Source organism: Lathamus discolor, chromosome 24 (assembly GCF_037157495.1).
Source record: "Lathamus discolor isolate bLatDis1 chromosome 24, bLatDis1.hap1, whole genome shotgun sequence".
In the NCBI taxonomy this organism is placed as follows: Eukaryota; Metazoa; Chordata; class Aves; order Psittaciformes; family Psittacidae; genus Lathamus; species Lathamus discolor.
In genome coordinates this window covers 2,543,050-2,569,863 of record NC_088907.1, presented here as the reverse complement: position 1 = coordinate 2,569,863, position 26,814 = coordinate 2,543,050, and the positions used below count along the sequence as shown (strand labels likewise).

Genomic DNA, 26,814 nt, shown 5'->3' with positions numbered 1-26,814 from the left:
GCGCGGCACAGGCAGGGCTGGCTCCATGCAGGGGAGGCTCTGCACTCCCCTGCCTCATCCTGCTTCTCCTGCTGATGGGGTTGCAGTGAGGACTTGTTCCGCAGGCAGGTCCTGGCATCCCTGAGCCTTGGGAGCAGGCAGAATGGGATCTCCAGCCCTTGGGTGCAGGCAGAATGGGATCTCCAGCCCTTGGGAGCAGGCAGAATGGGATCTCCAGCCCTTGGGAGCGGGCAGAATGGGATCTCCGGCCCTTGGGAGCAGGCAGAATGGGATCTCCGGCCCTTGGGAGCGGGCAGAATGGGATCTCCGGCCCTTGGGAGCGGGCAGAATGGGATCTCCGGCCCTTGGGAGCGGGCAGAATGGGATCTCCAGCCCTTGGGAGCAGGCAGAATGGGATCTCCAGCCCTTGGGAGCGGGCAGAATGGGATCTCCAGCCCTTGGGAGCAGGCAGAATGGGATCTCCAGCCCTTTCCACCTCTTCAGTACTGAACATTTTGTCTCTTTCTTGGTGGAGAGAGAAGCAGAACAGGAAAATGGGGCTAAAATGAGCTTCAGTGTGGTCCTGGAGGGATCCTGCCCCTCTGCTCTGCGAGCCCCCCCTGCAGCGCTGGGTGCAGCTCTGGGGTCCTCAGCATCAGGACATGGAGCTGTTGGACCACATCCGGATGAGCAGGGGCTGGAGCAGCTCCCATAGGAGCCAGGCTGAGAACACTGGGGCTGTTCAGCCTGGAGAAGAGAAGCTGCTTGGAGCCCTCAGGGCAGCTCCCGGTGTCTGAAGGGGGCTACAAGGATGCTGACAAGGGGCTTCCATCAGGGACCAGCTCCTGGTCCATCTCCCCACATCAGGCTGCGATCTGAGGATAAACCCTGCTGGGAAAAGGGGGGAAACTGAGGCAGGAGCAGGGCCTGGCGCCCTTTGGGTGCCCTCGAAGCAGAAGAAGCGCAAAGGTCGGCCTCTCACCCGAGCTCCTCCTGGGCTGCCATCACCACCCCGGCACCACCATGACCCAGCCTGTGCCGGGCCGGGCCCCTGGCGCTGTGGGCAAAGCTGGTGGGGCCGGTGGGATTATCTGCTTTAGCTGCACCATCTGTTCCCCAAACTGCCATCATTCTGTTCGACCTGGGAGGAAAACGGCCCCTACAGAGAAGCAATTTGTTCGCTGATGAACCCTTCAGGCTCGCGCCATCGGCACCCACCCCAGCTCTCGGCTCGCTTAAACGCTGCTGGGAGAGCAAACCGGTGCCGCTGGGCAATGGGAGCAGCACTGGGAGGGCGCAGGGCTGCCCTAAGCCCATCACAGAGCAGAGGGGATGGGGATGGGTGCGAGGAGGAGCAAGGTCCATTTCATCCCCGAGGCCTGGGTCTGGGGTCTTGCCATGATCCCACTGGAGGGGCTTTTCTTCCTGTCGCAGTGGGGTGCTTTAGGGATGCTTTAGGGAGGAGATGGGGAAGGAGCAAGGGGGGGGGGGGAAGGGTTGGAGGAGGTGGTGTGGGGCTGGGGGTGACCGTGAACCTGGCACCCCCTTTGTAGGGCACGGCTCCTCCCTCTCGCATCCCTCCTCTGCCCCATGGAGCCATGCGTGCCATGGGGATGTGGGGCTGGGGTCTCTGCACGCAGAACCCTGCCCAGTGCCTGTGGTGGCAGCAGGATGGCACCTCCTGGCCCTGTGTTTTGGCACCAAAGCTTCTCTGGTTTGTGTGGTCTCAGGGGGAGAAGGTTTGGATTTGCTCTGTGGGGCAATGCAGGCAAATCCTGAAGCTACAAAACCTCTGTGGTTTAATCGCTGTGTGCAGAAGTGTCCATAGGAGGCCTTTCCTGGGGAGCCGGCTACCCCAGCACAGCCCCTGCCATCGCCTTCCTCTCCTTGCGGATGGGGAAACCGAGGCACAAAGCAGAGAGGGGAAGTGGCCGAGGTGTCCCTGGAACAAGGTGATGGCTCCCACAGCAGCACCCGGATCCCCGCAGCATCTCTTCACCCTGCAAAGGCCTGTGGGGCACCCCACTGTGGCCAGGGCAGGACCAGGAGCTGGCTCCCCCATCGGGACAAGCGTGGCTGGCTCTGGAGCAACCCATTGGGAACTGCAGGCTGGCAGAAGCCACCCAGCCCTGGGGATGCTGGCAAAGGGCTTAACCGGTGCTGCTGGACCTCACTGGGGCCTCATTAGACCAAGGTGCTGGTGCCCGGCTCCTTTCTGTGCTCACATCCCTCCTCATCCACCTGCACCAAGGACAGACACGGAGGGAAACGGGCCCTGCTCGGGGCAGCTCACGGAGGGGGGATGCTTCACGAAGCTCTCCCACCCCGAGTGCTGGCCCCCCCCTCCCCGAACCCCGTCCTCTCCCACCTTTACCTCCGTGTCCTGCAGGTACCGGGTGGCCGGGGCGCTTCTCAGCCCTTTCACCCGCAGGACGGCTCCTGAGGATGCCGAAAGCCGCGGTCCTGAGCGGGGGGAAGCGGCCCCGGCCCGGCTCCTCTGGCCGGGCTTCCCCTGACATCTAGCGGCAGCACCGAGCGCAGCGCCGGGGCCCCGTTCCGCATCCCGACTCACCCGTGAGGCAGCCCCCGAGCGCTGCCAGGAGCAGCGAGAGGAGCAGGGCGCTGAGCTGGAGCAGAGCCTGCTCCGTGCGGGTCCGGCCGCCCTGGGCCAGCAGCGGAAACACGAGCTCCAGCCTGGGCATCAGGGAAGGGGGGATTCGGGAGCTGAAGGAGTGGGGCTGGGGCAGCCTGGAGAGGGGCTTGGGACAAGGGATGGAGGGGCAGGCCAAGGGGAATGGCTTGAACCTGCCAGAGGGGGGATGGAGATGGGATGCGAGGCAGAAGCTCTCCCCTATGAGGGTGGTGGGGTGCTGGGATGGGTTGAATGGAGAAGGTTTGGATGCCCCATCCCTGGCAGTGCTCAAGGGCAGGTTGGAGCGCTCTGCTCTAGTGGAAGGTGTCCCAGCCCTTGGGATTGGAGCTTTCAGGTCCTTTCCAACACAACCCATCCCATGATCTGGTTCTCTGCTGTTTTGGCCCTCCTCACCTGCCACCGTAGGCATCCGCAGTGGCCACTGCTGCCAGCAGCGTGCCCAGCAAGGCACCCAGCACCCCGGGCAGCCCATGGACGTTGTGAACCCCACAAGTGTCCTGGATTTGGAGCCTGGAACGCAGGAAGGGCTGCGGAGAGCACAGGGAAGAGCCGGGACTCAGCTGCGGGGTGCTGGGTCCCTGCCCTGGCACCGGTGTCCTCAGTGCTCACCGTGAGGAACCTGAAGCCAAGCGGAGGGATGAGACCGGCCAGGACCCCTGCGATGAGCGCCCCGAAGGGGGTGACCAGCATCTCCCCAGCCATACCCATCACGGCCGCACCAGCCATGGTGGCATCCTGGATCTGAACCTGATGGAGCAGGATGTGGGCAGGGGAATGGATTGTAGAGGACATCAGCGAGGGGCTGGGGGGATTCGGGGCTTCCTGGGCCTTCAAACCTTGGAAAGCCTAAGGGGTGAATACACCCTTGTGCCCTGGGTGTGCTCATGCTCATGGACTTGGGTTTGTGTCAGGAGAGGACCCACCATGCGCAGGGTGCTCTGCTCATAGAGGACAGGCGAGAGGACGAAGGTGGCCATGGTGCTCGCTGCCATTGAGAGGTAGGTGTTGAGCACTGCCCAGGGCTCAGTGCTGCCATGGGCAGTGGTGGCGGAGGTGAAGCCAGGCCAGAAGATCCACAGGGAGATGGTTCCTGTGGGCAAGGGGAAGAAGCAGGTTTGGACGTTGGGGTTGATCCAGACTTCGTGCTGGCGTCAAGAGATGCAAGCGGCCTCAGCTCGCAGCACGGGAGGTTCAGGCTGGCCAATGGGGCACAGCTTGGTCCTGGACAGGGTGATGCAGCCCCAGGACAGGTCCCTAAGGAGTGGCAGAGCCTCAGCCCTTGCTGGTTTGCAGGACTCTCGCTCAAAGCCTCGCTGTCCTAATGGTCCTTCCACCACCACGTGCTCCGGGTCCGAGCTCCGTACCGACCACAGCAAAGCCGTCCGGCTGGTGCCCCGTGTCCTGCTGCTCTTCCCGCTGGTCCCTATGGGGCTGGCGCAGGAGCCGGGATACCAGCAAGCCAAAGTAAGCTCCGAAGGTGTGGACGGTGACGGAGCCACCGCTGTCACTCACCTGCTGAGCACAGCAAGCACCGTGCAGGGAGGGGGATTGGCTCCATAGGCAAGGCAGGGCTTGTCCCCATAGGCAAGGCAGGGCTTGTCCCCAGAGCAGTGACTCACCCCCAGGAGGCTGAGCAGGGTGTACTCATTGAGGGTGAAGAGGGTGACTCCCAGCAGGGTCAGCAGCAGCGTCTGCACTGGATTCACCCTGCCCAGCACAGCTCCAATGGAGATGAGGGCGGCTGCAGCTCCGAAGTCAGCACGGATCATGCTGGGAAGGACAAGGAGGAAAGTGTGGGGCTGCGAAGGCCGGGAGCTGAGCCCACAGCATAGGGCCCGCATCCCACTGCTCCAAGGGGCAGCGCGAGCCTTGCGATGCTGATGACAAAGGGCAGTGCTGTGGTACCCAGTGCCCATGGTAACCCTCCTCATCCTCCTCCGGAGCTGAGCTCGAGTTGCACAGAGGAGGGAGCTCGTGTGCCAGGGCTGGAGCAGGGATGCTCGAGGAACCGGGATACAGCAGCCTCACCTCTGAGCTCCCATCTGGATCTTGCCATTCCGGAACTGGTGCAGGAAGCCCTGGAGCAGCAGAGCCCATTGGATGGCAAAGGCCACCACCAGGATGCTGATGGCCATGCTGCCCGGTCCATAACGGCTGAGGAAGGCCACCAGGAACCCAAAGCCAAGGAGAGTTTGGAGGTGGACATCCAAGAACCCTGGAGGAGGAGAGGCAGCGGGATGGGGCTGGAGGCAGCAGGGGCAGGCAGGGTCTGTCCCCATGAAGGGGTTCAAGCACCCCCTGTTCTAACAGGCGTTGGGGGCCTGAAGGCTTCAGCTGAGCCCCTCCGGTTGTGCTGGTAGGGGGTAAAGCTGTCCCCTGGCACCCTTTGCAGTGGCTCTGGGGTACCCCCTTCACAACAGGCTCCCCCTGGAGCCCCAAGACCTCTTGGGGTGCCCGAGAGCCATCTGCACCCCATTGCAGCAGCGTGAAGGTGGGGCTGGGACCTCGGCGGCTCAGGGCTCCTCGGCTGGAGGACGCTGGGTCCCAGCTCCATGGCACCACCAAGAGCCGAGGCTCCAGCTCCAGCCCTCGGCTCTGCCACAGCCGCAGCCCGGAGCCGGGCCCTCGCCAGCCCTCCACGAGTGACTCATTCCTGCTCCCCATCCCGTTGGCGTCAGGGCACGACCCCAGCCCGACGCCGCTCCTCTGAGCTCATTCCTTGGCCTGGCGCTCTGGAAAGGAGGCACCCGAGCCCCTTCCCAGCCGCACGCTGCGGTTCCCATCTCCTCCTCCTCTTCCCGGCACACAAACCCCCCCCCCGGCGCCCTCCATCTCCCCCATCCCACCCCGAACCCCCCTGTGCCCCCCATGCCCAACCTCGGCAAGGCTGAACCCTGCGACACCCCCAGGCACAGCTCCCCCCCCCCCCCCAACACCCCCGTCCCACCCAGCCCCGGCAGCCGCTGGAGCAAGGGGGGAGCCTGGTTCTCCCTTGGGCTTCGATGCCCTTTGCACCCCGGGGCTGCGCTGGGAGCTCTGTCCCGTCCCTCCCCTGTGCCGGAGCCGTGAGTCACTGTGTGGGGTGGGGTGAAACCGGGGGAACCGGCCTGGTCCTGCTCCTGTTCCTGTCCTGCCCCTGCTCCTGTTCCTGCTCCTGCCCCTGCCCCTGCTCCTGCCCCTGCCCCTGCTCCTGCCCCTGCCCCTGCTCCTGTTCCTGCTCCTGCCCCTGCTCCTGTTCCTGTCCTGCCCCTGCTCCTGTTCCTGTCCTGCCCCTGCTCCTGTTCTTGCTCCTGCCCCTGCTCCTGTTCCTGTCCTGCCCCTGCTCCTGCCCCTGCTCCTGCTCCTGCTCCTGTTCCTGTCCTGCCCCTGCTCCTGCCCCTGCTCCTGCTCCTGCCCCTGCTCCTGCTCCTGCTCCTGCCCCTGCTCCTGCTCCTGCCCCTGCCCCTGCTCCTGCCCCTGCTCCTGCTCCTGCCCCTGTTCCTGCTCCTGCTCCTGCCCCTGCTCCTGCTCCTGCTCCTGCTCCTGTTCCTGTCCTGCCCCTGCTCCTGCCCCTGCTCCTGCTCCTGCCCCTGCTCCTGCTCCTGCTCCTGCCCCTGCTCCTGTTCCTGCCCCTGCTCCTGCTCCTGCTCCTGTTCCTGCCCCTGCTCCTGCTCCTGTTCCTGCCCCTGCTCCTGCTCCTGCTCCTGCTCCTGCCCCTGCTCCTGTTCCTGCCCCTGCTCCTGCTCCTGTTCCTGCCCCTGCTCCTGCTCCTGATCCTGATCCTGATCCTGCTCCTACTCCTGCTCTTGCCCCTGTCCCTGCCCCTGTTCCTTTTCCTGCTCCTGCTCCTTTTCCTGCTCCTATTCCTGCTCCTGTTCCTGTTTCTGCCCCTGCCCCTTCTCCTGCTCTTCCCCATTCCCCTCTCTCTCAGTACCTTTCCAACCCTTTCCTTGGAAAGCCGGGATCAGCCCCTCATTCCCCAGCTCAGGATGAGCTGTGCAGGAGGATGCTCCTGGTGGGCTGGACCAAAAGAGCCGAATCCTCTGTGAAAGGAAGGTTTGGGCACTGCAAAATCCAGCAGGTCCATGGGATGCTCGGCTGCCGCATCCCTGGCAGTGCTCAAGGCCAGGTTGGACCCAGGATGCTTGGAGCAGCCTGCTCTAGCGGAAGGGGTCCCTGCACGCGGTAGGGGTTTGGAGCCGGATGAGCTTTAAGCTCCCTTCCCACCCAAAGCATCCCGTGATCCTATGAAATCTCCCTGGTTTGAGCCTGGCTTTGTCCAACACGCAGGAATCCCTCGCAATGTGCCTGCTTCCCCCCGACCCCTCCTGGGTGGGATGTGCCGGTCCCACAGCCCTGCTCCCTGCCCTGGATCCCGCTGCAGAGCTGGATGCGGTGGCAGCTTGGGCTGGGCAGTGCCTGGGACAGGGGGAGCCGGGGCCGGGGTACTCACGGGGGGGCTGCGATCCCGAATCCTGGATTCTCCGGCTGCAGTTGAGGGGCTGGGAGCAGAGCCCGGGGCTGCTCTCGGGGCTGAAGCGCACAAAGGCAGCGAAGAGGAGGATGGTGAAGGTTTGGAGGAGGAAGCAGAGCCCGGAGAGCCCGAGCCTGGAGCCGGGCTCGGACATGTTGTGGGGCAGGAAAACCCCCCCCACATCCAGGGGGAAGAGGAGGGAAACGAGGTTGGGGCCTCAAACCCCGCCTGTGATTGCGGCTGCCAGGCCCTGCCCTGCCCCGGTGCTTCCCACTCCTGGAGCTGCCAACACGGAAACCCCGGCACCGGTTGTGCCCCATCCGGACACTGAGCCGGGGGCTGCCGGGGCTGGGTGGGACGGGGGTGTTGGGGGGGGGGGGGGGGGGAGCTGTGCCTGGGGGTGTCGCAGGGTTCAGCCTTGCCGAGGTTGGGCATGGGGGGCACAGGGGGGTTCGGGGTGGGATGGGGGAGATGGAGGGCGCCGGGGGGGGGTTTGTGTGCCGGGAAGAGGAGGAGGAGATGGGAACCGCAGCGTGCGGCTGGGAAGGGGCTCGGGTGCTTCCTTTCCAGAGCGCCAGGCCAAGGAATGAGCTCAGAGGAGCGGCGTCGGGCTGGGGTCGTGCCCTGACGCCAACGGGATGGGGAGCAGGAATGAGTCACTCGTGGAGGGCTGGCGAGGGCCCGGCTCCGGGCTGCGGCTGTGGCAGAGCCGAGGGCTGGAGCTGGAGCCTCGGCTCTTGGTGGTGCCATGGAGCTGGGACCCAGCGTCCTCCAGCCGAGGAGCCCTGAGCAGATCCACCAGGATCTGCTCCTGCGGCCGTGGGCATAGGAATGGTGATGGAAGGGTTGGGAGCTGTGAGGAGGGGGCCGGCGAAGCAGCGCATCCCTTGCTGCTGCTCCCTGTGCCGTGGTGAAGCCGGGGTCGCTGGGTCCCTTGGTGCTGGGGACAGACGCCGCTTGTCTTGTGTGTCCTTTGGGAAGAGCTTCCTCCAGCCCTGGGCATGGACCCGGGGGGAGGGAGGGGATAAGGGAGCCCGGAACACAGCCCCATTGTGTGCCCGGGTCCTGTTCCCGGCAGCATCCCAGCCACAGGATAAGGATGGGGAAGCCTCTTGGATGCTTCTCAGGGCTGGTGGGGAGCAGGAATGCTGGGACCCCCCTTCCTCATCCCATGGGAGCTCCAAAGGATGGGAGCAGCATCCCCCTGTCACAGACTTCGGACATAAATACCCACCGCCCTGCTTCCTGCCGGAGCAGAGAGCACCCTCCGGCCCTGGGTGCTGATGCTGAGGGGAGGCTTTGCCGGTCCCAGAGGTGCTGGAGCCCGGGGTGGTGCTGGCATTCCCGATGCTGTGGCCGGCACATAAAGGGATGTTTGTTATCCGGGCGCGTTGTGTTTTGCCGAGCAGAACAATACAGAGAAAGATGCTCACAATGGGAAATTGTGCTTCCTCCTCCCCTGCATCCCTCGGGGAGGTGTTGGAGGGGGGGAAAACCGGACAAGAAAGTGGGAAGAGACGGGCACGGCCATGGGACCGCAGGGGCACCGCGCTGCAGGGACAGTGCCCGCACCAGGGCGGTGACAGGGCACCCATCCCTGTGTCCCTGTGTCCTCTTTTCCCTCTTGACCTTCCCAGAGCCCTCAGCCCCACCATGGGGCGGCTGTGACGGAGCCGGGACGTGGCAGGACCGGCGCTGGATGGGAACGGTGGCTTCGCAAAGGACACGGCTGGGGACGGTAAGAGGGGATGGGGCGGTTGGAGCGGTCTGTGTCCCCTTGGCACAGTAAATGTGGGTGAGACCCCAATGGAGAAACAGGATCTTGCCCTTGGCCTTGCTGAGCCCCATGAGGTTCGCACAGTCCCAGCTTTCCAGCGTGTCCAGGGCCTCCCGGATCCCATCCCTTCCCTCCGGCTCATCGACCACATCATCCCTGACCACTGTGCTCCCCCCAGGCACCGTCCTGCCCCCAGCTCTGAGGATGCACCAGCTTCTCCTGCTCAGCTCCCTCTGGCTCTTGGTGGTCCCCTCAGCATTGAGCATCTTCCAGAGTCCAACTGGGACGCCGGGTATGGAGCTGGGGGGCTCTGCTGGTTGGGGTCAGTGCTAGAGGAGGGAGGTGATGGTGGGGGGGGGGGGGGGGTCCAGCCAAGGGCAGGGGCTGATCTGTGCAAGAGGGTGGGGAAGGAGGCAGGATAGGTGATGAAAAGCAGGCTGGAGATGCCAATGAGGGTGGTGGATGGGTGATGGAAACCAGGCTGGAGATGCTGATGAGGGTTGAAGGGTGATGGATGGTGATCGAAACCAGTCTGGAGATGCCAATGAGGGTTGGAGGGTGATGGATGGGTGATGGAAACCAGGCCAGAGATGCCAATGAGGGTTGGAGGGTGGTGGATGGTGATCGAAACCAGTCTGGAGATGCTGATGAGGGTTGGAGGGTAGTGGATGGGTGATGGAAATCAGGCTGGAGATGCCAGTGAGGGTTAGAGGGTGGTGGATGGTGGTGGAAACCAGTCTGGAGGTGCCAATGAGGGTTGGAGGGTGATGGATGGGTGACGGAAACCAGGCCGGAGATGCCGGTAAGGGCTGGAGGGTGGTGGGTCAGCATCAGAGCTCTTTGGTGACGCCGTGGCGGGTGCCCCGCAGCCCCCCCCCAGCTGCAGTACCTGCTGGAGCCGCTGCACAGCGCGGTGCACACGCGGCGCGGCGCCACGGCCACGCTGCCCTGCGTCCTGCGCGCGCTGCCCCGCAACTACCGCGTCAAGTGGAGCAAGGTGGAGCCGGCCAACTACGGCGAGAGCATCATCATCATCACCAACGGGCTCTACCACAGGAACTACGGGCCCCTGAGCCCGCGCGTGCGCCTGCGCCACAGCCACCGCTACGACGCCTCGCTGACCATCAGCCGCGTGGCGCTGGAGGACGAGGGCCGGTACCGCTGCCAGCTCGTCAATGGGCTGGAGGATGAGAGCGTCTCGCTCACGTTGCACCTCGAGGGTGAGGATGGGCTCGTCCCCTGAGCGCCTGGGCTGGGTTGGGTCGTGGTTGGGTGCATCCGGCTCTTGGGTGCGTAGCGAAGCCCCATCGGCCAGCACCGAGTCTTTGGGGATGATGAAGCTTTTTAGGGAAGCAGCTCCTCCATATGGAATCCCAGACTGGGTTGGGTTGGAAAGGACCCTGAGATCATTCAGTTCCAACCCCTGCCATGGGCAGGGACCCCTTCCACTGGAGCAGGTTGCTCCAAGCCCCTGTGTCCAACCTGGCCTTGAGCACTGCCAGGGATGGGGCAGCCCCAGCTTCTCTGGGCACCCTGTGCCAGCGCCTCAGCACCCTCATAGTAAAGAGCTTGTGCCTTATCTCCAACCTGAACATCCCCTGGTTCAGTTTGAAGCCATCACCCCTTGTCCTGTCACTCCAGTCCCTGTTGGAGGTCCCTCCCCGGCATCCTTGTAGCCCCCTTCAGACATTGGGAGCTGCCCTAAGGTCTCCAGCTTCTCTTCTCCAGGCTGAACCAGCCCAATGTTCTCAGCCTGGCTCCTAAGGGAGCTGCTCCAGCCCCTGCTCATCTGGATGTGATCCAACAGCTCCATGTCCTGATGCTGGGGCCAGCAGAGCTGCACGCAGTGCTACAGGGGGGCCTCGCAGAGCAGAGCAGAGGGGCAGGATCCCCTTCAGGCCCCGCTGCTCTCGCTCTGGGGATGCAGCCCAGCACACGGAGGGGGGGGTTCAGCCTCTACCCCTGTCCCTGTCCCTCCAGGCATCGTCTTCCCCTACCAGCCCAGCAGCGGGCGGTACAAACTGAACTACCAGGATGCGAAGCGAGCGTGCGAGCAGCAGGACTCCCGCCTCGCCACCTACCAGCAGCTCTACAAAGGTGAAGCATCCCCGAAACCCCCTCACCCGCACCCCAAAATGCTCCCCCCCCCCCCCCCCCCCGGGCACTGGGATGGTGCTGAGCCGCCTCTCGCCCTGCAGCCTGGACGGAGGGGCTGGATTGGTGCAACGCCGGCTGGGTCCTCGATGGCACCGTCCATTACCCCATCATCAACTCGCGGGAGCCGTGCGGCGGCCGCCTCCTCCTGCCCGGGGTCCGCAGCTACGGGGCCAGGGACAAGCAGAAGGACCGGTTCGATGCTTTCTGCTTCACCTCTGCTCTCCAAGGTAGTGCTGGGGTCCCCTGTGCCTCCCATCCAACCCCGGCATCGTAGACATGCATCATAGAATGGGTTGGGGTGGAAGGGACCTTCAAGCTCATCTAAAGCCATGGACAGGGATCCCTTCCACTGGAGCAGGATGCTCCAAGCCCCTGTGTCCAACCTGGCCTTGAGCACTGCCAGGGATGGGGCAGCCGCAGCTTCCTACCACCCTCACAGGGAAGAGCTCGTGGTGCAGGAGGTACCAGGGATGGGGTCGTGCGTCCCATCACCAGTGGTGGCTCCTTCACTTGCCACGTTCCCCCCCCTCCATCCCCAGGCCACGTCTACTTCATCCGGGGCCACCTGAACTTCAAGGAGGCGGCTCAAGCGTGCCACAACCACGGGGCTGCCATGGCCAAAGTGGGGCAGCTCTATTCGGCATGGAAGTTCTCGCAGCTGGATCGCTGCGATGGAGGGTGGCTGGAGGACGGCAGCGTGAGGTTCCCCATCACCACCCCCCGCCAGCGCTGCGGGGGGCTCCCACATCCCGGTGTCCACAGCTTCGGCTTCCCCAGCAAGGACCGGCGGATCTATGGCACCTACTGCTTCGTGGAGGAGTAGGAATGCCGGGAGGAGAGGTGGGAATGCGGTGGGATACCAGCCCTTGGGGCAGAGCTTGGGGCAGGGCATGAAGCAGGGGTCTCCTGGTGATTATGAGTGGTTCCTACATCCTCTGATGGAGCAATAGGGCTGGGTTTGGGCGCTTGGTGCATCCTCTGATGGAGCTGCTTTGGGGCTCGCTGGGTGCTCAGGGCTTGCTGGAGAAGCCAAACCCATTGCTGGGTTAGGAAGGGGGTCTCATCCAGCACCCTTTCCCCCAACCCCAGTGCATCCCTCACCCCATCCTCGCTCCCCACAGCCAGGAGGACTCTGGAGGGCTGGGCATTACCCTGTGTGACTAATGGAGTTTCACCTTCTCGATTAATAAAGCACATAAAGCTGTATGGCAAAGCCACGCTCCTGCCTGGCCGCTGCCAAGGGAGCCCCTGGCCTCCAGAAGAAGGGAATGTGGTGGGGATTTTCCACCTCCATCAGGGGATGATGCTGTCCCAAGGGTTATCACTGCTCCTGGCACCACACTCCAGGGCTTGCTGAGTTCTGCTGCTATAAAGAGCTATAAAAAGCACCGGAGCTGGCGTGGTACAGGGGGAAAAACCACGTGGGGAGATGCCAGCATCCCTTGGCACCTGAGCCCACACATCCCAAGTGTTTGCTGCAAGCAGCATCCCACATCGGGCTTTGCATCCCTGTTTGTGGGGTCCCTGGGGGCACCGCCTGTGCCAGGGGCTCTCTGGCTCCACGGTGCTGGCGGGTGCTGCCCATGTGGGGAAGAGCTCAACCACCACAGGATCTCATCCACGAGGGTGTCACAGGATGAGGCCCCTTGGGCCAGAGGTGGGAGAAAGCTGGTGGTGACACCGGCACGTCGATGCCACCCTTTACCCCCGGTCCCCACCTCGATCTCGCCTCTGTTGTGACCCCCCGCAACAAACCAAACCCTTGTGCCCCGTTTCAGGTCGCGGTCGGGTCCTTTCCAGGGGATCTTTAGTTATGGGGGTTTCTTTGTACAGATACAAAACCAAGGAGGACGGGAACCCCGTTTGTGCCACGCTGGCTCCGCGCCGCTGTCCCAGCTCCATCCCCATCCGCACCAGTGCTGAGGTGGTGGCTTCAGCCCCGGGGTCCCGCTCAGTCATCAGGGGGCTGAGCCAGGCCTGGGGTGGGGGGGGACGGACGGACACAAGGACCCTGATGTCAATGGGGAGCCCCAAAGGCAGACGCTGGGTTTTGGGGGGGGGGGGGGGCACGGTGCTCACCGGGCCGGCAGAGGAGCTGCGGTGGGTCCCATGTCCCGTCCTCCCGGCACCGGAGCAGGGGCGAGCGGCGAGGGAGGAAGCCGGGGCGGCAGCGGTACCGCGCCGTGGAGCCGATCTCGTAGCGCTGCTTTGGTTTGCCGAAGGCACGGGCGTTGCTGATGGCGGGGGGGGGCCCGCACTGCACTGTGTGTGTAAGGGGGGGGGGGGGGGGGGGCAACCAGGGATGGGCACCCCCAAACTGCAGCAAACAGCCCCCAAACGAGCCAAGCAGCCCAAGGGGCTGGTTCCGCGCCGCAACCGCGGTGCGAAAGCCCCGCTTTAGGGGTGCAGCCCCCTGAGCCCAGGGCAAGGGAATGGGGTGGCCGAGGGGGGGTGCACGGCTTACCCAGCCCCATTTTGCAGGTGTAGGAGAGGTGGTAGTTGCAGGGCACGTCGCTCCACTGGCCCCCGTCGTGCCACACGATGACCACGCAGTTCTCCCCGCTGAGGAAGTAGCTGTCGGGCTGCCCGTGATGCCAGTTCTCATAGAGCTGGGGGGGGCACAGAAGGGTTGGGGGGGGGATCACCAGCAGTCCCCCCAACCTGGCCATGACATCCCTGTTAGGAGCAAGGTGGCAGCTCCATGCCCCTTGGAAGAACCTTGGGGTCCATACAGGCACCCCTGAGGATGCTCTTGGGGTGTCAAAGCCTGGTCCCAGTGCTGGACCCAGCCCACAGACACCTTGCCAAGTGATGGAGGAGGAGGATGGAGAAGGGTGATGAGGTGTGGGGGATGCACATGGCATCTGGCCCCCCACTTACCAAGGGGCTCCCGTCGGACCACTGGAAATCCCCCTCTATGGTCCGGTCGTTCAAGCCGATCCACTGGTATTCTCTGTACTGGTCTGGGGGGGCAGGAGGGTATTGGGGGAGGTACAGCCAAGACCCCCCCTCCCCGAGCACCAGCCGTCAGGAGGGGGCTCAAGGAAGCTGGAGGCTGAATATGGGGAGATTTGGGGTCGGGGTGGGAGGGGGGGCGGTGCTGGGACCTTTGGGGACATGGGGACAGGGACGGACAGGAGGTGGCGGCAGAGCCCCGTGTGCCCAGGACACTGCTGGTCCCTGCCTGCTCCTGCCTGTCCCTGCTAAGCTTTAAGGTCCCTTCTAATCCAAACCAGTCTGTGATTCTATGGTTCTCTCTGTGTGTCTACCCATCCATCCACCATCCATCCATCCATCCATCCATCCATCCATCCATCCATCCATCCATCCATCCATCATCCATGCATCTATCCATCCATCCATCCACCCATCCATCTATCCTCCATCAGCCAAGTGAACATCTAACCACACTCCGGTCATTCCATCACATCAGCTACTTCCTTTACCCTTCATTTCCTCTGCCTTCCCCAGCCTGGGTCCGTTTGCTCTCCCTTGGCTCTCCTTTGGCTTCAAGGTTTCAATCCCTGAAGCCCAGCACTGAGGGATGCTGAGGGCCCCAGGATGGGGACATGGTGGGGTCCGTACCGTTGATGAAGTCCTGCTCCTCAGGGGTCAGGATGGTGGCCAAGTGTCCCCCGTAATGCCTGCACTGTCCCTCCGCGTCCTCCCAGCTCCTCCGGGTGGAGAAGTGCTTGTAGCAGGCTCCCTGGAAGCTGTCCCAGCCAGGGCTGCACTGCCTCAGTGCTGAGCCACGGTGGGGAGCGAGGAGGGGAGAAAGGAGAGGGTCAGGGTGATGGAGCCGCGCTCAGCAGCAAGCAGAGAACCCCAAACCCCTCAGTTCCCCACGTGTCCAGGCTCAGCAGGACCTGGGCAGGGGCCTGGCACATCCACGGTGGGTCCTGAGCACTCACGTCTTTCGCAGCTGGTGCCTCCATAGCCGGGCAGGCAGAGGCAGGAGACGGGGCCATCGTCCTCCGTGCAGGTCCCTCCGTTCAGGCAGGGGTTGGGGATGCAGCCACCTGCAAGGCACACGCAGCTTCCTCACCTCGAGCTCCCCACAGGTCCCTGCTCTGGCCATGGGGGCACCAAGGCTCGGCGCACGGAAAGCCTGGAGCCATCCCACACTGCCCTTGGTCCATGGATGCGGCTGGCTTGGAGCCGGCTGGACCTGGGGCTTTGGCCTCCCCCCAGGGCACGGGGACGTGAGCTGGATGCTCTCATCCTCCGCAGCAGGAGCTCGGTGCCGTGCCAGCCCCTGGCCTGCTCCAGCCACCCGGGGATGGCTCCTGCTTCCCCCTGCAGTGATGCAGCACATGTGCCTTGGGAGGGGAACGTGCGAAGGAGGAAGCCTTGGCCGCAGCCTGGCAGCAAGGGGAGCCTCTCGCCTGTCCCTCTTGTCACCTTCAGCCTGGCCAGGGCTGATAACTCATGTCCCCAGCAGCCCGTTACGGTCATTAAAGCTCCCCGGGGCACATCGTGTGCTCCCAGCCCCGGCTCAAGAGCGTGATTAAGGGGCTGCAGCGGCGCCAGTCGAGCAGAGACTCAAAGTCCTCGACGCCCTCCAGCCTGATGATGCTGCCCCATTTCACGGTCCTCGGCTCGGTGGAGCCGTGCTGAGGATGATGCTTCCGCCCTCACCCACCCCCAGGCATCGCCACCTCCCCGCAAGGTGCCTCAGGACACTCGGCTCACCCCCAGCGTGGAGCAGGATGAGCTACTTGGGGGTCTAACACCCCACGGGTGGCTCTTTGCGAGCACCTCTCCTTGCCGGGGCAAAGGCGCCCATCCCCTGGGATCTGGCCTCCCACCATGGAGCATCATCCACTGCATGGAACCAGGGGAGCAGGGATCCTGCATGGTCCCATGGGATGAGCAGGAAAGGGGCCTGGCACCGGAGCAGGGAGCATCCCAGAGGGGGGGGATCCGAGTGGGTGACACCCGCCTGTGGCCATTCATGCACCCACTGCTCTCCCATCTCAGCCCCCATGGGTGGGGGGACACACACAGGACTGGGGGGGGGGGGGGGGGGGCTGCAGCGATCTCAGGGTGCTCTGCACCCCATCTCTAGGAATCCCCCCCGCTTCACCCCATGCAGCTCCCTCCACCCAGGGAGGGTGCAAAGCAGCCGGGTCCCCCTCCCCACTCCATCCATCACCCCCCCCCCCCCCCCGGGGACTCGCGGGATGGGGGGGGTTAGTGCGTCAGTGGGGAGGCCGCGGGCGCGAGGACGAAGGGAAGAGCAAGCCGAGGTGCTTGTTCTAGAAAGCTTTTAATTCCCTTTATTAGTACCACCGTTAGTGAAGAGGAGGGCTCGGGGGGTTATTGCAGGGGAGGGCGGGGGGGGTCCTCATGGAAAGAGTCATTAAAACACTTCACAGAAGTAGAAGAGGTTTAAAGTGCGTGCGGAGCTCGGACCAATTTGTTTGACAAATACGGGCTCCTCCAGAGCTGTGACCTTCCCGTACCCAGCTGAGGAGGACGGAGCGAGAAGGGACGGGGCAGAGGGCAGCGCAGCGTGAAGGGAAGGCGCTGCCGGTCCCTATGGCCACAGCGCAGCCACCAGCGCTGCCCCCAGGGCCAGGGTGGTGCCTCGGGGACCCCCGGCGCCAGCCCCGACGCTCGCCCGCTCGGTGGGGAGGGCGGGCAGAGGCACCGCGGTGCTGGGCGCCGGCTCCCCCAATGGGGTCCCCACGGGGATCACCCCGGAGCTGCCGGTGTGGGGAGAGCTGAGGCCGTCCCTGCGGGTCCCACCTGGTTCTCCGGGCACGGCTGCAAGGAAACCCTCCACGGTTGCAGCGGAGGGAGCGGGCGGCTCCTGCTCCTCCTCCTCCTCTTCCTCCTCCTCCTCCTCTTCCGAAGATGCTGCAGGCGTCCCATGGGCAGTGCCCGGCGCAGCCTCCTCGCCTCCCATGGCCGCGGTGCTGCTGCCGTCGCCAGGCACCTCCGTGTGCCACGGGGTGACCACGGTCACCTCCGCCGCGGGGACGGTGCCCCCGTCCCCCGGGGCCACGGGCGATGGGAGCCACAGGCCCCCGACGGCTCCTCTCCCTCCTCCTGCGGCCGCACGGGCGCCGCGGGCAGCGGGGACGCCCCGGGGCTCTCCACCACGTCCCCCGAGAGCTCCGCGTCTTCAGCAGCAGGGCCGGGGGTGCTCACCCCGTCGGGGGGGGTCCCGCCGTGCTCTCCCCTGTCTGTCGAGGTGGCAGAAGCGGCGCTGGTCGGCGCTGGCCCCCGGTGCCCCGGTGCCCCGGTGCTGGCAGCGTGGGCTGAGCGCCCCACAGCATCCCGGGGGTGCTCGGGGCGATGCGTGGGAACCCCTCGGGAGGCTCTGGGTCACCTTCTGCAGCCCCCAGCACGGACGGGGCACCACTGGGTCCCTCTGCGCCCAGCCGCGGGGCTATGGAGAGCATCTGCACGCTGGTGGCTCCATCCTGCTCCATGGGCCCGGCTGGGATCTCGCCCTTCAAACGTGCTGCCAGGGGCTGCTCCCTGCTCCTCCTCTGCAAAGGGCAAGGCAAAAGGTGGTGAGGGGCTGGCACCACGGAGCCGGGGCCAGGACAGAGGGGCCACGGGCACCGGCATCGCCCGCCGGTGCTGGGATCCGGCACGAAGACGCACGTGGAGACGGGAATGGCCCCGAGTCCCCGTGATGTCCCCTCTGAACCGGCGCAGAGGGAGCTTTGGCTTGGCCCCTGCCAAGCTTCTGGCAGCAGGGGCCGTGCTCAGCCCCTCACCCTGTGCCCTCCTGTCCTCCGGCCACCAGACCCTGCTCTTTGTGCTGCTAAACCACAGTCCTGCACCGACCCGTGCCAAGGGAGGGACGGACGGATGTCCCCGCCTGCCTACACCAAGACACCGGTGCCTTTCCATGGGTTGTCCCTCTGCGGGAGGGATGGGGGTGGCTGGGCTGAGCCAGGCACCCATGGGTGCCTCTGAAGCTCTCCTCGCAGCCCTGGTGCCTCTCCTGCGGCTCCACTCTGCACACCAGCCCTGGCACCACCATGGGATGGGTGCCCAACTGTCACCCCATCCTGCTCCCCGTCCCCATGGAGGACGAGTCCCCAGCTGCCCCTGTCACCCACGCTGCTCCTCAGGGAACGGGCTCCCATTCCTACCGCAGCTAAGAGGGACGCCTGCCTGAGGGGCACCGGGGCCATGGAGAAGGGGGTGGCAGGGGTTGGGTGACCTGAGGACATGGAGGTATCTACTGGGGGGGGCCGGGCCCCTGTCCCTGGTGCGTCTTCGGGGGCCGGGCTCGGCTGTCCCAGATCATCGTCCATAAAGAAAGGGACGGCGTAAATAGCCCCTCGCGACTCAATCTCCACTTGCGCTTTGGGAAGCTGCAGCTCCTCCAGCTTTTCTGCCACTGTAACAATCTCCTGGAGGCCCTCGGAGCTTCCTGGAGCCTCAGGGAAAGAGTTTGTCCCTTCTGTGGGCAGAAAGAAAGTGGGATATTACTGCCCTGGCCAGGGGACAGCCTGGCAGCGGCTCCTCCTGCTTCTCCTGGTGCACAGCAGCATCCCAGCCCCGGGGGGGGGGGTCCTGCTCCTCAGCCCCGTCCCAGCCCAGGGAGCGCAGGTGAACGTGGGGAGTTAGTGGGTTATGGGTACCGCGGGGTCGTGGGACGGGTCCATCCTGCCTAACCCATGGGATTCCCTGCTGAGAGATGGGGAAACTGAGGCACGGGGATGCGCTGCATCCCCACGGCCCCGAGGGGATGCGCAGAGATGTGGGGCCGGGAAGGAGGAGCGGAGGGGCGGCTCTTCCTCCCTCCATGCCTGTTTTCCCGGCCAGTCTCCAGCCTTCCTCATCCCCTCCTGGCTTATCCCCCCTGTCCTCCAGCACCACCCCATCGACAGCTCAGTGCCGGTGTCCAAGTCCCGTTTCCTATTCACCACTGTGAGATGTTGCCCAAAACCAGCCTTGCAGGATGTGCCCAAGCTCCTGCAGTGCGCCCCTGGCCATGGGAATAACCATCCCGGAGCCACACAGCTCGCGCAGACCTGTCCTGTCGCGATATAGTGGTGAGGATGTGCAGGGCATCCCTACTCTGTCACGACAGAGCAGCATGCACTATTGAGACCCTGCAGAGCATCTCTCCTCTATCACGACAGAGCAGCATGCACTATTGAGACCATGCAGAGCATCCCTCCTCTATCACGATACAGCAGCATGCACTATTGGGACCCTGCAGAGCATCCTCCTCTATCACGATACAGCAGCATGCACTATTGAGACCATGCAGAGCATCCCTCCTCTATCACGACATATCAGCATGCATGAGGCCCATGCAGGTTATCCCTGTATACACCGGCACGCAATACAGACACCGCGCAAGGCACCCCTACCCTACCACAGGAGGTCGACAGCACAAAACCAGCCTTGCCCTAGCGCATCCCAACGCCACCCATCCGCGCACACATCCCAGCACCCTGCACCCCAACCAGGCGCCCGCATCCCTGCCTGGATGCTCCCCACCCTCTCCCGTGCCCGTTCTTTACCTCGGAAGCAATAGGCATCGTATCTGCTCTGGGCGTCGGGGAAGCCCGTCTGGTTGCGGAACTGGAAGATGGTTTTGACGCCGGGCAGGGCCCCCCCGCAGCGCTCCCGGGGGGTGACGATTGGGTACCGGACGCTGCCATCCGCCAACCAGCCCGGGCTGCAGGCGTCCAGCCCCGCGCTCCACGCCGCGTAAAGGTGCCCGGGGCTGGCGAGCTCCGCGCCCCGCGCCCGGCACCGCGCATCCGCCTCCCGCAGCGTGAACCGAGCCGGGGCCGTCTCCAAAAAGATCTCCCCTGCGAAGAGAGGAAGGAGGAGGCGTCAGGGGCCGGGGTGGGGGCGAGGGAGCAGGGACCCCCCCACTCCCTTCACCACCATCGCCCTCCGCCGGAGCTCGGGTGGAGGCTCCGCTGCGGTCCTGCCCTCCGGTAGAAACAGACCAGGAACGGGTGGGGTGGGAGGGGGTTAAAGCCCGTCCAGCTCCAACCCCTGCCACTGGAGCAGTGCCCCGAGCCGCATCCAGCCTGGCCTTGAGCACTGCCAGGGATGGGGCAGCCAAACCGTCTCCCTTCGACCCATCCCAGCTCCACGGCACCCTCACAGGGAAGAGCTGTCTAAGATCCAACCCGAGCTTCACCTCTTTCAGTTTGAGCCCATCACCCCTTATCCTGTCACTACAACCCTTGATGCAGAGGCCCCTCTCCGCATCCAGCTCCCCAACACATGCAAAGCACAGCAGCAGCTTGCCCAAACCCCAAACCCCGCACAGCGCTGCACCCACAGCGCTCTGCACCCCAGGGCAGCTCACCCTGGGCATCCTCCAGCCCTGAGGGTGGTGATGGGCACCAGCGTGGGTTCACAACGGGTTAAGGGGGTGAGTTAGTGCAGCCGCAAAGCAGGGGAGGGCAGGAGATGGGGCAGTGGTGGCACTGCAGGTACCTGGGAGGTCCTCAGCGTAGCAGTACACATCATACATGTCCTCCGGGTCCACCACCCCGTAGTTCCTCACCCCGGGGAAGCCGTTCATGTCCCCATAACAGGCTTCACGGGGGGGTGTGGATGGGATACCTGGGGAGGGACAGGGCTGGTGACTTGCTGGGGGTCAATGACGGGGGGGTGCTGGGTGCGATGCTGAGGGGTTGGTGCCCACCTGACGGTCTGGTCCGAGATCCAGCCGGCATCACACTGCTCGTAGCCACCGAGGTAGGCAGCATAGAGCTGCTCGGGGGTGGCGATGTGGGCCCCGATCTTGGCACAGGCTTCCCTTGCGTCGGCGAAGGTGTAGGCGTAACGCATGGAGCCCTCCCGGTAGTGAAACACCACCCCTGCGAGGGGACGTGGGGCTCGATGGCAACCTCATCCCACCGCATCCGCGCGCCGCGGCTCTGCTCCCGCATCCCACCGCTCCCCGCCCGGAGGTACCTTTGACTCTGAGGTCGAGGATGGCGTGGCCGTCCTCGATGCCGTGCTGCACGTCGCAGCGGTAGATGCCCGAGTCGTTGGGCCGCAGCTCGGTGAGCAGCAGGGAGGCGTTGGTGTAACGCTGGTGGAAGATGGGCAGGGAGGCGCGGAGCCGATAATCCTCGCTCACCTTCACCCGGTCCCCACGCGCTACCAGGATCTCCACCTCCCGGCCCTCGGAGATGAAGGTCCACTTGACCCGTGGGGTGCCCAGCACCGCGCGCCGCCCGCCGCTGCTGCTGGTGGGCTGGGGGCCGAGGTAGGTGATGAGGCAGGGGATGGTGATGTCGCCCGCCAGCACAGCATCCAGGGCTGGCTGCCGTGGGATGGAGACCTGCAGAGCCTTGAGGTCCTCTGGGTGGGGGAGAAGAGAGGAGCCATGAGTGGGACCGGCATGGGGTGACCGCCCCCCTTCCCCTCCCCTCCCCAAACCCAGGCCCCCACTGCAGGGCACGGAGCCAGGATGCGGCTCATGGTGCGGGTTTACCTGCGCCATCTCCGGTGCCAAACACCTCCGGGACCACGGTGGGGGCAAAGAGCCAGAGCAGCAGCAGCAGCGGGAGGGCTGGGGCCATGCTCTGCCCTACAAAGGGAGGGGAGGAAAAGCCAGCACGTGTGAAGCACCCGAAATCCCCCTGCCCTGCATAGGGGGGGAGAGGATTGGGGACCCCCCACCCAGCCCCTGTGTGTGGTGATGGGGTGGTGCCGTGAGGGGATGCGGCGCAAGGGGAGAGGGTGGCACCAGCCATGTGGCAAGGGAAAAGAAGGGAATGGATCCCAGTTAACACGAGCAACTGGGACCATTGGCTGGGTACCACTGGGTCCCATCCAGCCCCACCAGCCTGGGGTCCCCTGGGGACAGCAGAACCCAGCCTGGCCCCGCCAGCATGGAAAGTCTGAGCCCAAACCCTGGCTGCGGAGGGCAGGAGGCGATGCCAGAGCCGGGGCCTTGCATCCGCAGCGGAAAACCTCGGGATGGTTTGGGAGCAAGGGGACGGGGCGGCGAGGGCCGCGGTGGGGACGTGCACACGCGTGTGCGCCGGGGCTCGTGCACATGCGTGTGCGTGCGCCCGGGCACGTGTGCTGAGCGGGACGAAGGGGGCTGAGGTCAGCCTCGGAGAGTGGAAGGGGGGGGGGGGGCACAGCCCCAGCACACAAAGGGGCCGGAGGGAAGGAGCGGGGGGAGGCTTCTCTTTGCCATTCAGCTCACGCCGGAGGTTCCCTGCGCGCAGGCTGGGAAAACCAGGGCCGACCAAAGCGGCTCTTCTGTCCCGGCCTCTCCCAGGGCTGCCTGGCACAAAGGGCTGGCGACGGCGCTGAAAGGACGGCCCCGTGCTATAGCAGGGCTGCCACCAGCCCCCAGCCCTCCCCGGGGGACGAGGGGCATCGCGGAGGGATGATGGGGGTGATGAGGGGGATGCAGGAGATGCGCCTGCACGGGGCAGGGCAGCATCGCCCGCTGGCCCCTGGTCCCTCTGCACGGGCTCCATGGGGATGGGGGTTCCTGGGAAGGCCCCGGAGCAGCAGCTTTTGAATCCATGAGCTCTTTGTGCTGTGGATTTCGGCAGCCTCAGAAGAGGGTTTGGCTCCTGCGCAGCGCTCGCAGGGCCAGGTAAAGGCTGCCAGGGCTGATCCCATGCCTGCATCTCTGCGCTAGCAGAGGGCCCGGAGTGCACCCATGGGACCAGTGCACCAGGGAGAGGCTGAGGATCCAGCCCCTGGCACCACGCACCATGGATGTGCAGCCCCAGCCGCAAGCACCATGAGCATCGTGTGGTGCTCGCAGACCCCATTCCCAGCAGGAGCTCCCCATGGGCAGCCAGAGCCAAGCCAGGAGCTCTCTGTGCTCCCCCCATCATTTGCATTCAGCCCTAGAGCTCCGGAGCAGGGACAAACCCTCCCTCCTGGTGGCCCGGCTCCAGCGGGATCTGGCTGCTGGCCCCGGGTGCCCAAGCAGGGAAGCGCCTTCCCTTCCCCTTCCCAAGGCACGGCCATGGCCTGAGCCCCGGGCAGTGATGAAACCCTTCAGGAATGGGGCGAGCGGGCGCCTGCTCCTCTCATGCACCCATCCCTGGCTGGGATAAGGTGCTGGAGCACCGGGAATGGGACGTGGAGGGGGTTAAACCTCGTCTCACGCTGCCCATGAGCCATGCCCGAGGTCTGGGAGCAAAAGGTGCCAGGTTTGGGGTTGGAATTTCGGTTGGGTTTGGGTTTTCTCTCTTTGCCACACATGGAAAGTTCTGCAGCCCACACGCAGGGAGGGAAAAGCTGGGAATAGGAGGAGGGAAAAGCGGCCAGGAAGGGGGGGCATGGCAGCGGCTCCATCATCTCTAAGAGCTCGGAGCTCGGGAGCTGCTGAAGACAGAGTGAGACACAGGCACGCACGCAGGTGACATCCATCTCCATGGGAATCCAGGTGGAAAATGGAGCTGGAGTCTATTTTGGGATGGGAACGAGCTTTGTGGCTCCCCTGAGCTCGGCCCCGCTTTCAGAGGACGCGATTCGAGGCTGCGGCTCCAGCAGGAATAACGGGAGCTGCTGCCAAGGGACGGATGATCCCCGACCCCTTCCCACATGGAAAGGGGCTTCCTCCTCCTCCTCCTCCTCCTCCTCCTCCTCCTCCTCCACGACCCCCTCGTCCCCTCCACACGCGGCGCGGCTCCTCCCGGCGCACAAGGTGCCCGCAGCCCGCAGCGAGCCGGGGGGGAGCAGCCAGCGGAGCGGTGGCTTTCCAGGGATGCTCAGCTGCAGAATGAGTCAGCAGCAGCCACGGGCAGAGCTTGGCCACGCTCCAGCCTGGAGCAGGGAGCCCTCGTCCCCACGGCAAAGGGCTCCGGACACCCCAAGCCTTCGGCCCCATCCATGCACGAACCCATCCTGCCACGCACGTGGCTGCCTCTGGAGCCGCTCCCCAGCTGCAGCCGGGATCCAGCCCCATGCCGGGATGTGCCGGGGGGGGGGGGGATGCTCGGAGGGGTCGGGAAGAGCCCTCAGCCTCTTGGCAGCAGCCGCTGGCAAAGCTTAAAAGGCCGGAAGCAGGTGGGGAGAACGGGGGGTCCCTCCGGGCTGCCAGGACCCCTCCGGCCCCCCCTATTCCAGCAGGGAGAAAGGGGCTCCTTGTTATAGGGCTGGGATGCAGCAGGGAGCGCAGCGGGGTCCCTCACGGAGGGGTTGGGATGGGAGCAGACCCCATAGGGATACATGGAGCCAACTCTCCCCAGCTGCGCGGCTCCGGTGGGGAAACTGAGGCAGGAGCTGGGATAAGAGGAGTGCGGGCTGGAGGATGTGGAGTCCCACATCCCCGCATCACTGCTCAGATGCAGCTCCTCCGCACGCTCAAGCAGCTCCTCGCACCCAGAACAAGGGCTCCCACTTCCCCCAGTCTAAACGCACAAAGGCAGCCCTGAAGCATCCCGGTCACCCTCCAGGAGCTGGGAAAGGCTCCGGGATGGGGCAGAGGGAGCTTTTCCCACCCCTTCGGCAGCCGAAAGGAAGAGCAACAGGTCCGGGGTTGGAGTGAGCCAGGAGAAGTCCCCGTGATGGGAGAGGAGGCGGCTTCAGCCAAAAGCGGTCCCCGGAGGCGATGCTCAAGGGCAGCCCCTTCATCCCGGGGACAAAACGGGATGTGAGGGAAGGAAAAGGGATTGCAGCAAAATGCCCCTGCCCGGGGCACCCCAGCGGGGATCGGGGTGGGGGGGTCACACCGGGGGCTGCTCAGAGGGGAAAAGCCATGGAAATCCCACATGTTCCTATAAACCCCCCCCTGCACTGGGCCACGGGCAGTGCTGGGGACGGGGCAAGGAGAGCCGGGGATGCCCTGCAGCCCTCCCAGCTCCTGGGCTCTGCCCGATTCCCCCTGGGACGGGGCAGTTTTGCCCCATGGAAAACCTCCCCATGGAGCATCCGGGCAGGACTGGGGGGAGCCGGAGCCCCGGGGCTCTGTGCAAGCCCCTGCCCAGCTCCGTGCCTCAGTTTCCCTTCCCACTGCTCCCCTGACCGCAGCCTCCTTGGGACAAGGACCCCTCCGGAGGCTCTGCAGGAGAGAAGGGGAAGGCTCCCCGTGATGGGACACCCCAGATCCATGCTGGACCCCCTTCCCCTCCTGCAGAACAATGCTCCCATGGGAGCAGCTCCTGAAACATCCCCCAAATTCCCACCATTCCCAACGGGACGAGCCGGGCAGCACCAAAGTCCTTTTCACATCCAACTTAGCAAGGCGCTGCCTTTACTCCCTGCTTCGCCCCAGCACTGCAGGTACGAGCTGGTCCATTCCAAACCAGAACGATGCTGTGAGGGGGTCGGTGACAAGGACAAACCTCCCCCAAGCGGGACCACTGGGACCACCAGCTTCCAGCATCCTCCTGCCCTGCTATGGAGGATGCCCCCATGCCCGCTGCCTGCATCCCACGGGAGGAACCACGAGGAAAGCTCTCGGCATCCCCAGCTGGACCATTTCTCCTCTTACTCTCCCCCGGCGCAGAGGTGAAACGCGATAAGGGGACGAGGAGCTCCCTCCTTCACCCCCCGGCCGTTCCCCACCGCGTTCCCCGCATCCCACCTTGCTCCATGCACGGCGGCAGCTCTGTAGGGACCCTTCCTGGTGATGGCAGGGCCGGGGGGGCGTCCCGAGCCCCGAGGCCACGGTGAGGGGCTGAGCGGCGGCTTCTCCGGGGCAGTGCTGACGGGAGGGCTGGGACCGAGCTCCACCAGGCATAAGTGCAGGCAGCGAGCAAAGAGGAGCCTTGTACGTGTGCGTCCGTGCCCTCGTCTCCTTTTCTTTCGCCTTCTTTTCCCTTCCCCTTTCCCTCCTCCTTTTATATTTATTCCTTCCCCTCATTAAAGGAGGGGGGGAACAGGCGATGACCGTGTTGGCACCAGCGCCTCGTCCCTCCCCTTCCCTCCTTTCCGTCCCTTCCCTCCCTCCTGGCAGCAGGCAAACCCAGCACAAGATGCTAGGAGAGGAGGATGCTCAACCCTGGCACGCTATTTAACCCAATGCAGCACAAGTGGAGGAGCAGCCGGCGCTGGAACCCAAGGACATGGCTGGAGAAGGGGGAGAAGGGACCCCCCCCCCCCCAACTTCCACACAGCCGGGAATGCCCTTCGGATGCTGAATTCTAACACTTGGCAGCTCCAGCTGGATGAGGAGGGGGCCATGGGCAGGGGTCTTTGTCATGGAAAATCCCTTTTGGGAGTGGATGGAGGCGCCGTCCAGGGGCTGGAGGGATCCGGCCCCAAAAGGGTCGGGGGAGAAGCCGGACCCGGGCTCCCGTGCCTCAGTTTACCCACCTGCAGCCGTGTCACGGGCACTTAACGCATCTTTAAGCTTGATGCCTCGCAGATTCCTTCTGAATGGGTCCCCCCCCTGGGGTGCGGAGTGCAGCTGAAGACCCTCCTTTAGGAGAAGGGCAGTGCCCATCGGCCAGCCTCAGGGCTGCTCTTCCGCGGCCCTGGCTCCCGCTGCGTGTGATGTGGAGCATCCTCTGGCTCCTGCCAGCTAATTGCAGGGTGAGTTTGCAGCAAACTGCAGCTCCTGAGTGGAATTCAGCATTCCTCACGCCGAGAATTAATTACGGCGGCCAAGGCGGCCTGTGCGCGGTGCAGTGCGGGGGGGGGGGGGGGGGGGGTGTGGATGGGATGCTCTGCCCTCCAGCGATAGGGATGTGCACTGGGATGGGGTACCCAGCTCTGCCACCTCCCCCCCCCCCCCCCGCCGAACCCCATCCATGAGCTCACATCCTGCACCCGGTAGTTTTGTGGTGAAAGGCTCCGGGTTGGGAATCGCAGAGCTCAGCAAGGAGCATCCCCATCCTAATTGGGAACAAATGTTCCAGC

General features: G+C 64.8%; 3 protein-coding genes across 12 annotated transcripts; 1 reads left to right on the top strand and 2 right to left on the bottom strand.

Moving 5' to 3' along the window:
- Nucleotides 1-1,761: 1,761 nt before the first annotated feature.
- RHBG (Rh family B glycoprotein) lies at nucleotides 1,762-7,395 on the bottom strand. 10 transcript variants are annotated; one of them, XM_065659999.1, is made up of 11 exons: nucleotides 7,065-7,394; nucleotides 6,546-6,654; nucleotides 4,661-4,847; nucleotides 4,252-4,402; nucleotides 3,997-4,144; nucleotides 3,556-3,722; nucleotides 3,242-3,478; nucleotides 3,026-3,159; nucleotides 2,552-2,673; nucleotides 2,348-2,418; nucleotides 1,762-2,220 (listed from the first exon to the last, which is right to left on the bottom strand). In XM_065659999.1, the coding sequence occupies exons 1-11, from the start codon at nucleotides 7,266-7,268 to the stop codon at nucleotides 2,164-2,166; spliced, it is 1,587 nt and encodes a 528-aa protein (XP_065516071.1). In that variant the 5' UTR covers nucleotides 7,269-7,394; the 3' UTR covers nucleotides 1,762-2,163. The 10 variants fall into 10 exon arrangements, with proteins under 10 accessions (XP_065516071.1, XP_065516072.1, XP_065516074.1 ...); XM_065660000.1 differs by having other exon boundaries at nucleotides 2,354-2,418; XM_065660002.1 differs by having other exon boundaries at nucleotides 3,242-3,379; nucleotides 7,065-7,393.
- A 198-nt stretch (nucleotides 7,396-7,593) lies between these two features.
- Nucleotides 7,594-12,232, top strand: HAPLN2 (hyaluronan and proteoglycan link protein 2). Its single transcript, XM_065660008.1, has 6 exons — nucleotides 7,594-8,823; nucleotides 9,041-9,154; nucleotides 9,732-10,082; nucleotides 10,843-10,959; nucleotides 11,061-11,246; nucleotides 11,559-12,232. Exons 2-6 carry the CDS (start codon nucleotides 9,067-9,069, stop codon nucleotides 11,840-11,842), a joined length of 1,026 nt encoding a protein of 341 aa, XP_065516080.1. The 5' UTR covers nucleotides 7,594-8,823; nucleotides 9,041-9,066; the 3' UTR covers nucleotides 11,843-12,232.
- A 580-nt stretch (nucleotides 12,233-12,812) lies between these two features.
- Nucleotides 12,813-21,562, bottom strand: BCAN (brevican). Its single transcript, XM_065659874.1, is given in 16 exon segments — nucleotides 12,813-12,996; nucleotides 13,099-13,281; nucleotides 13,484-13,628; nucleotides 13,900-13,982; nucleotides 14,605-14,763; nucleotides 14,931-15,038; nucleotides 16,771-17,046; nucleotides 17,049-17,324; nucleotides 17,327-17,677; nucleotides 17,876-18,448; nucleotides 19,521-19,814; nucleotides 20,458-20,569; nucleotides 20,571-20,586; nucleotides 20,669-20,843; nucleotides 20,941-21,333; nucleotides 21,467-21,562. Coding segments are annotated over 16 exon segments (3,258 nt in total). The 5' UTR covers nucleotides 21,555-21,562; the 3' UTR covers nucleotides 12,813-12,970.
- Between the last annotated feature and the right edge of the window lie 5,252 nt (nucleotides 21,563-26,814).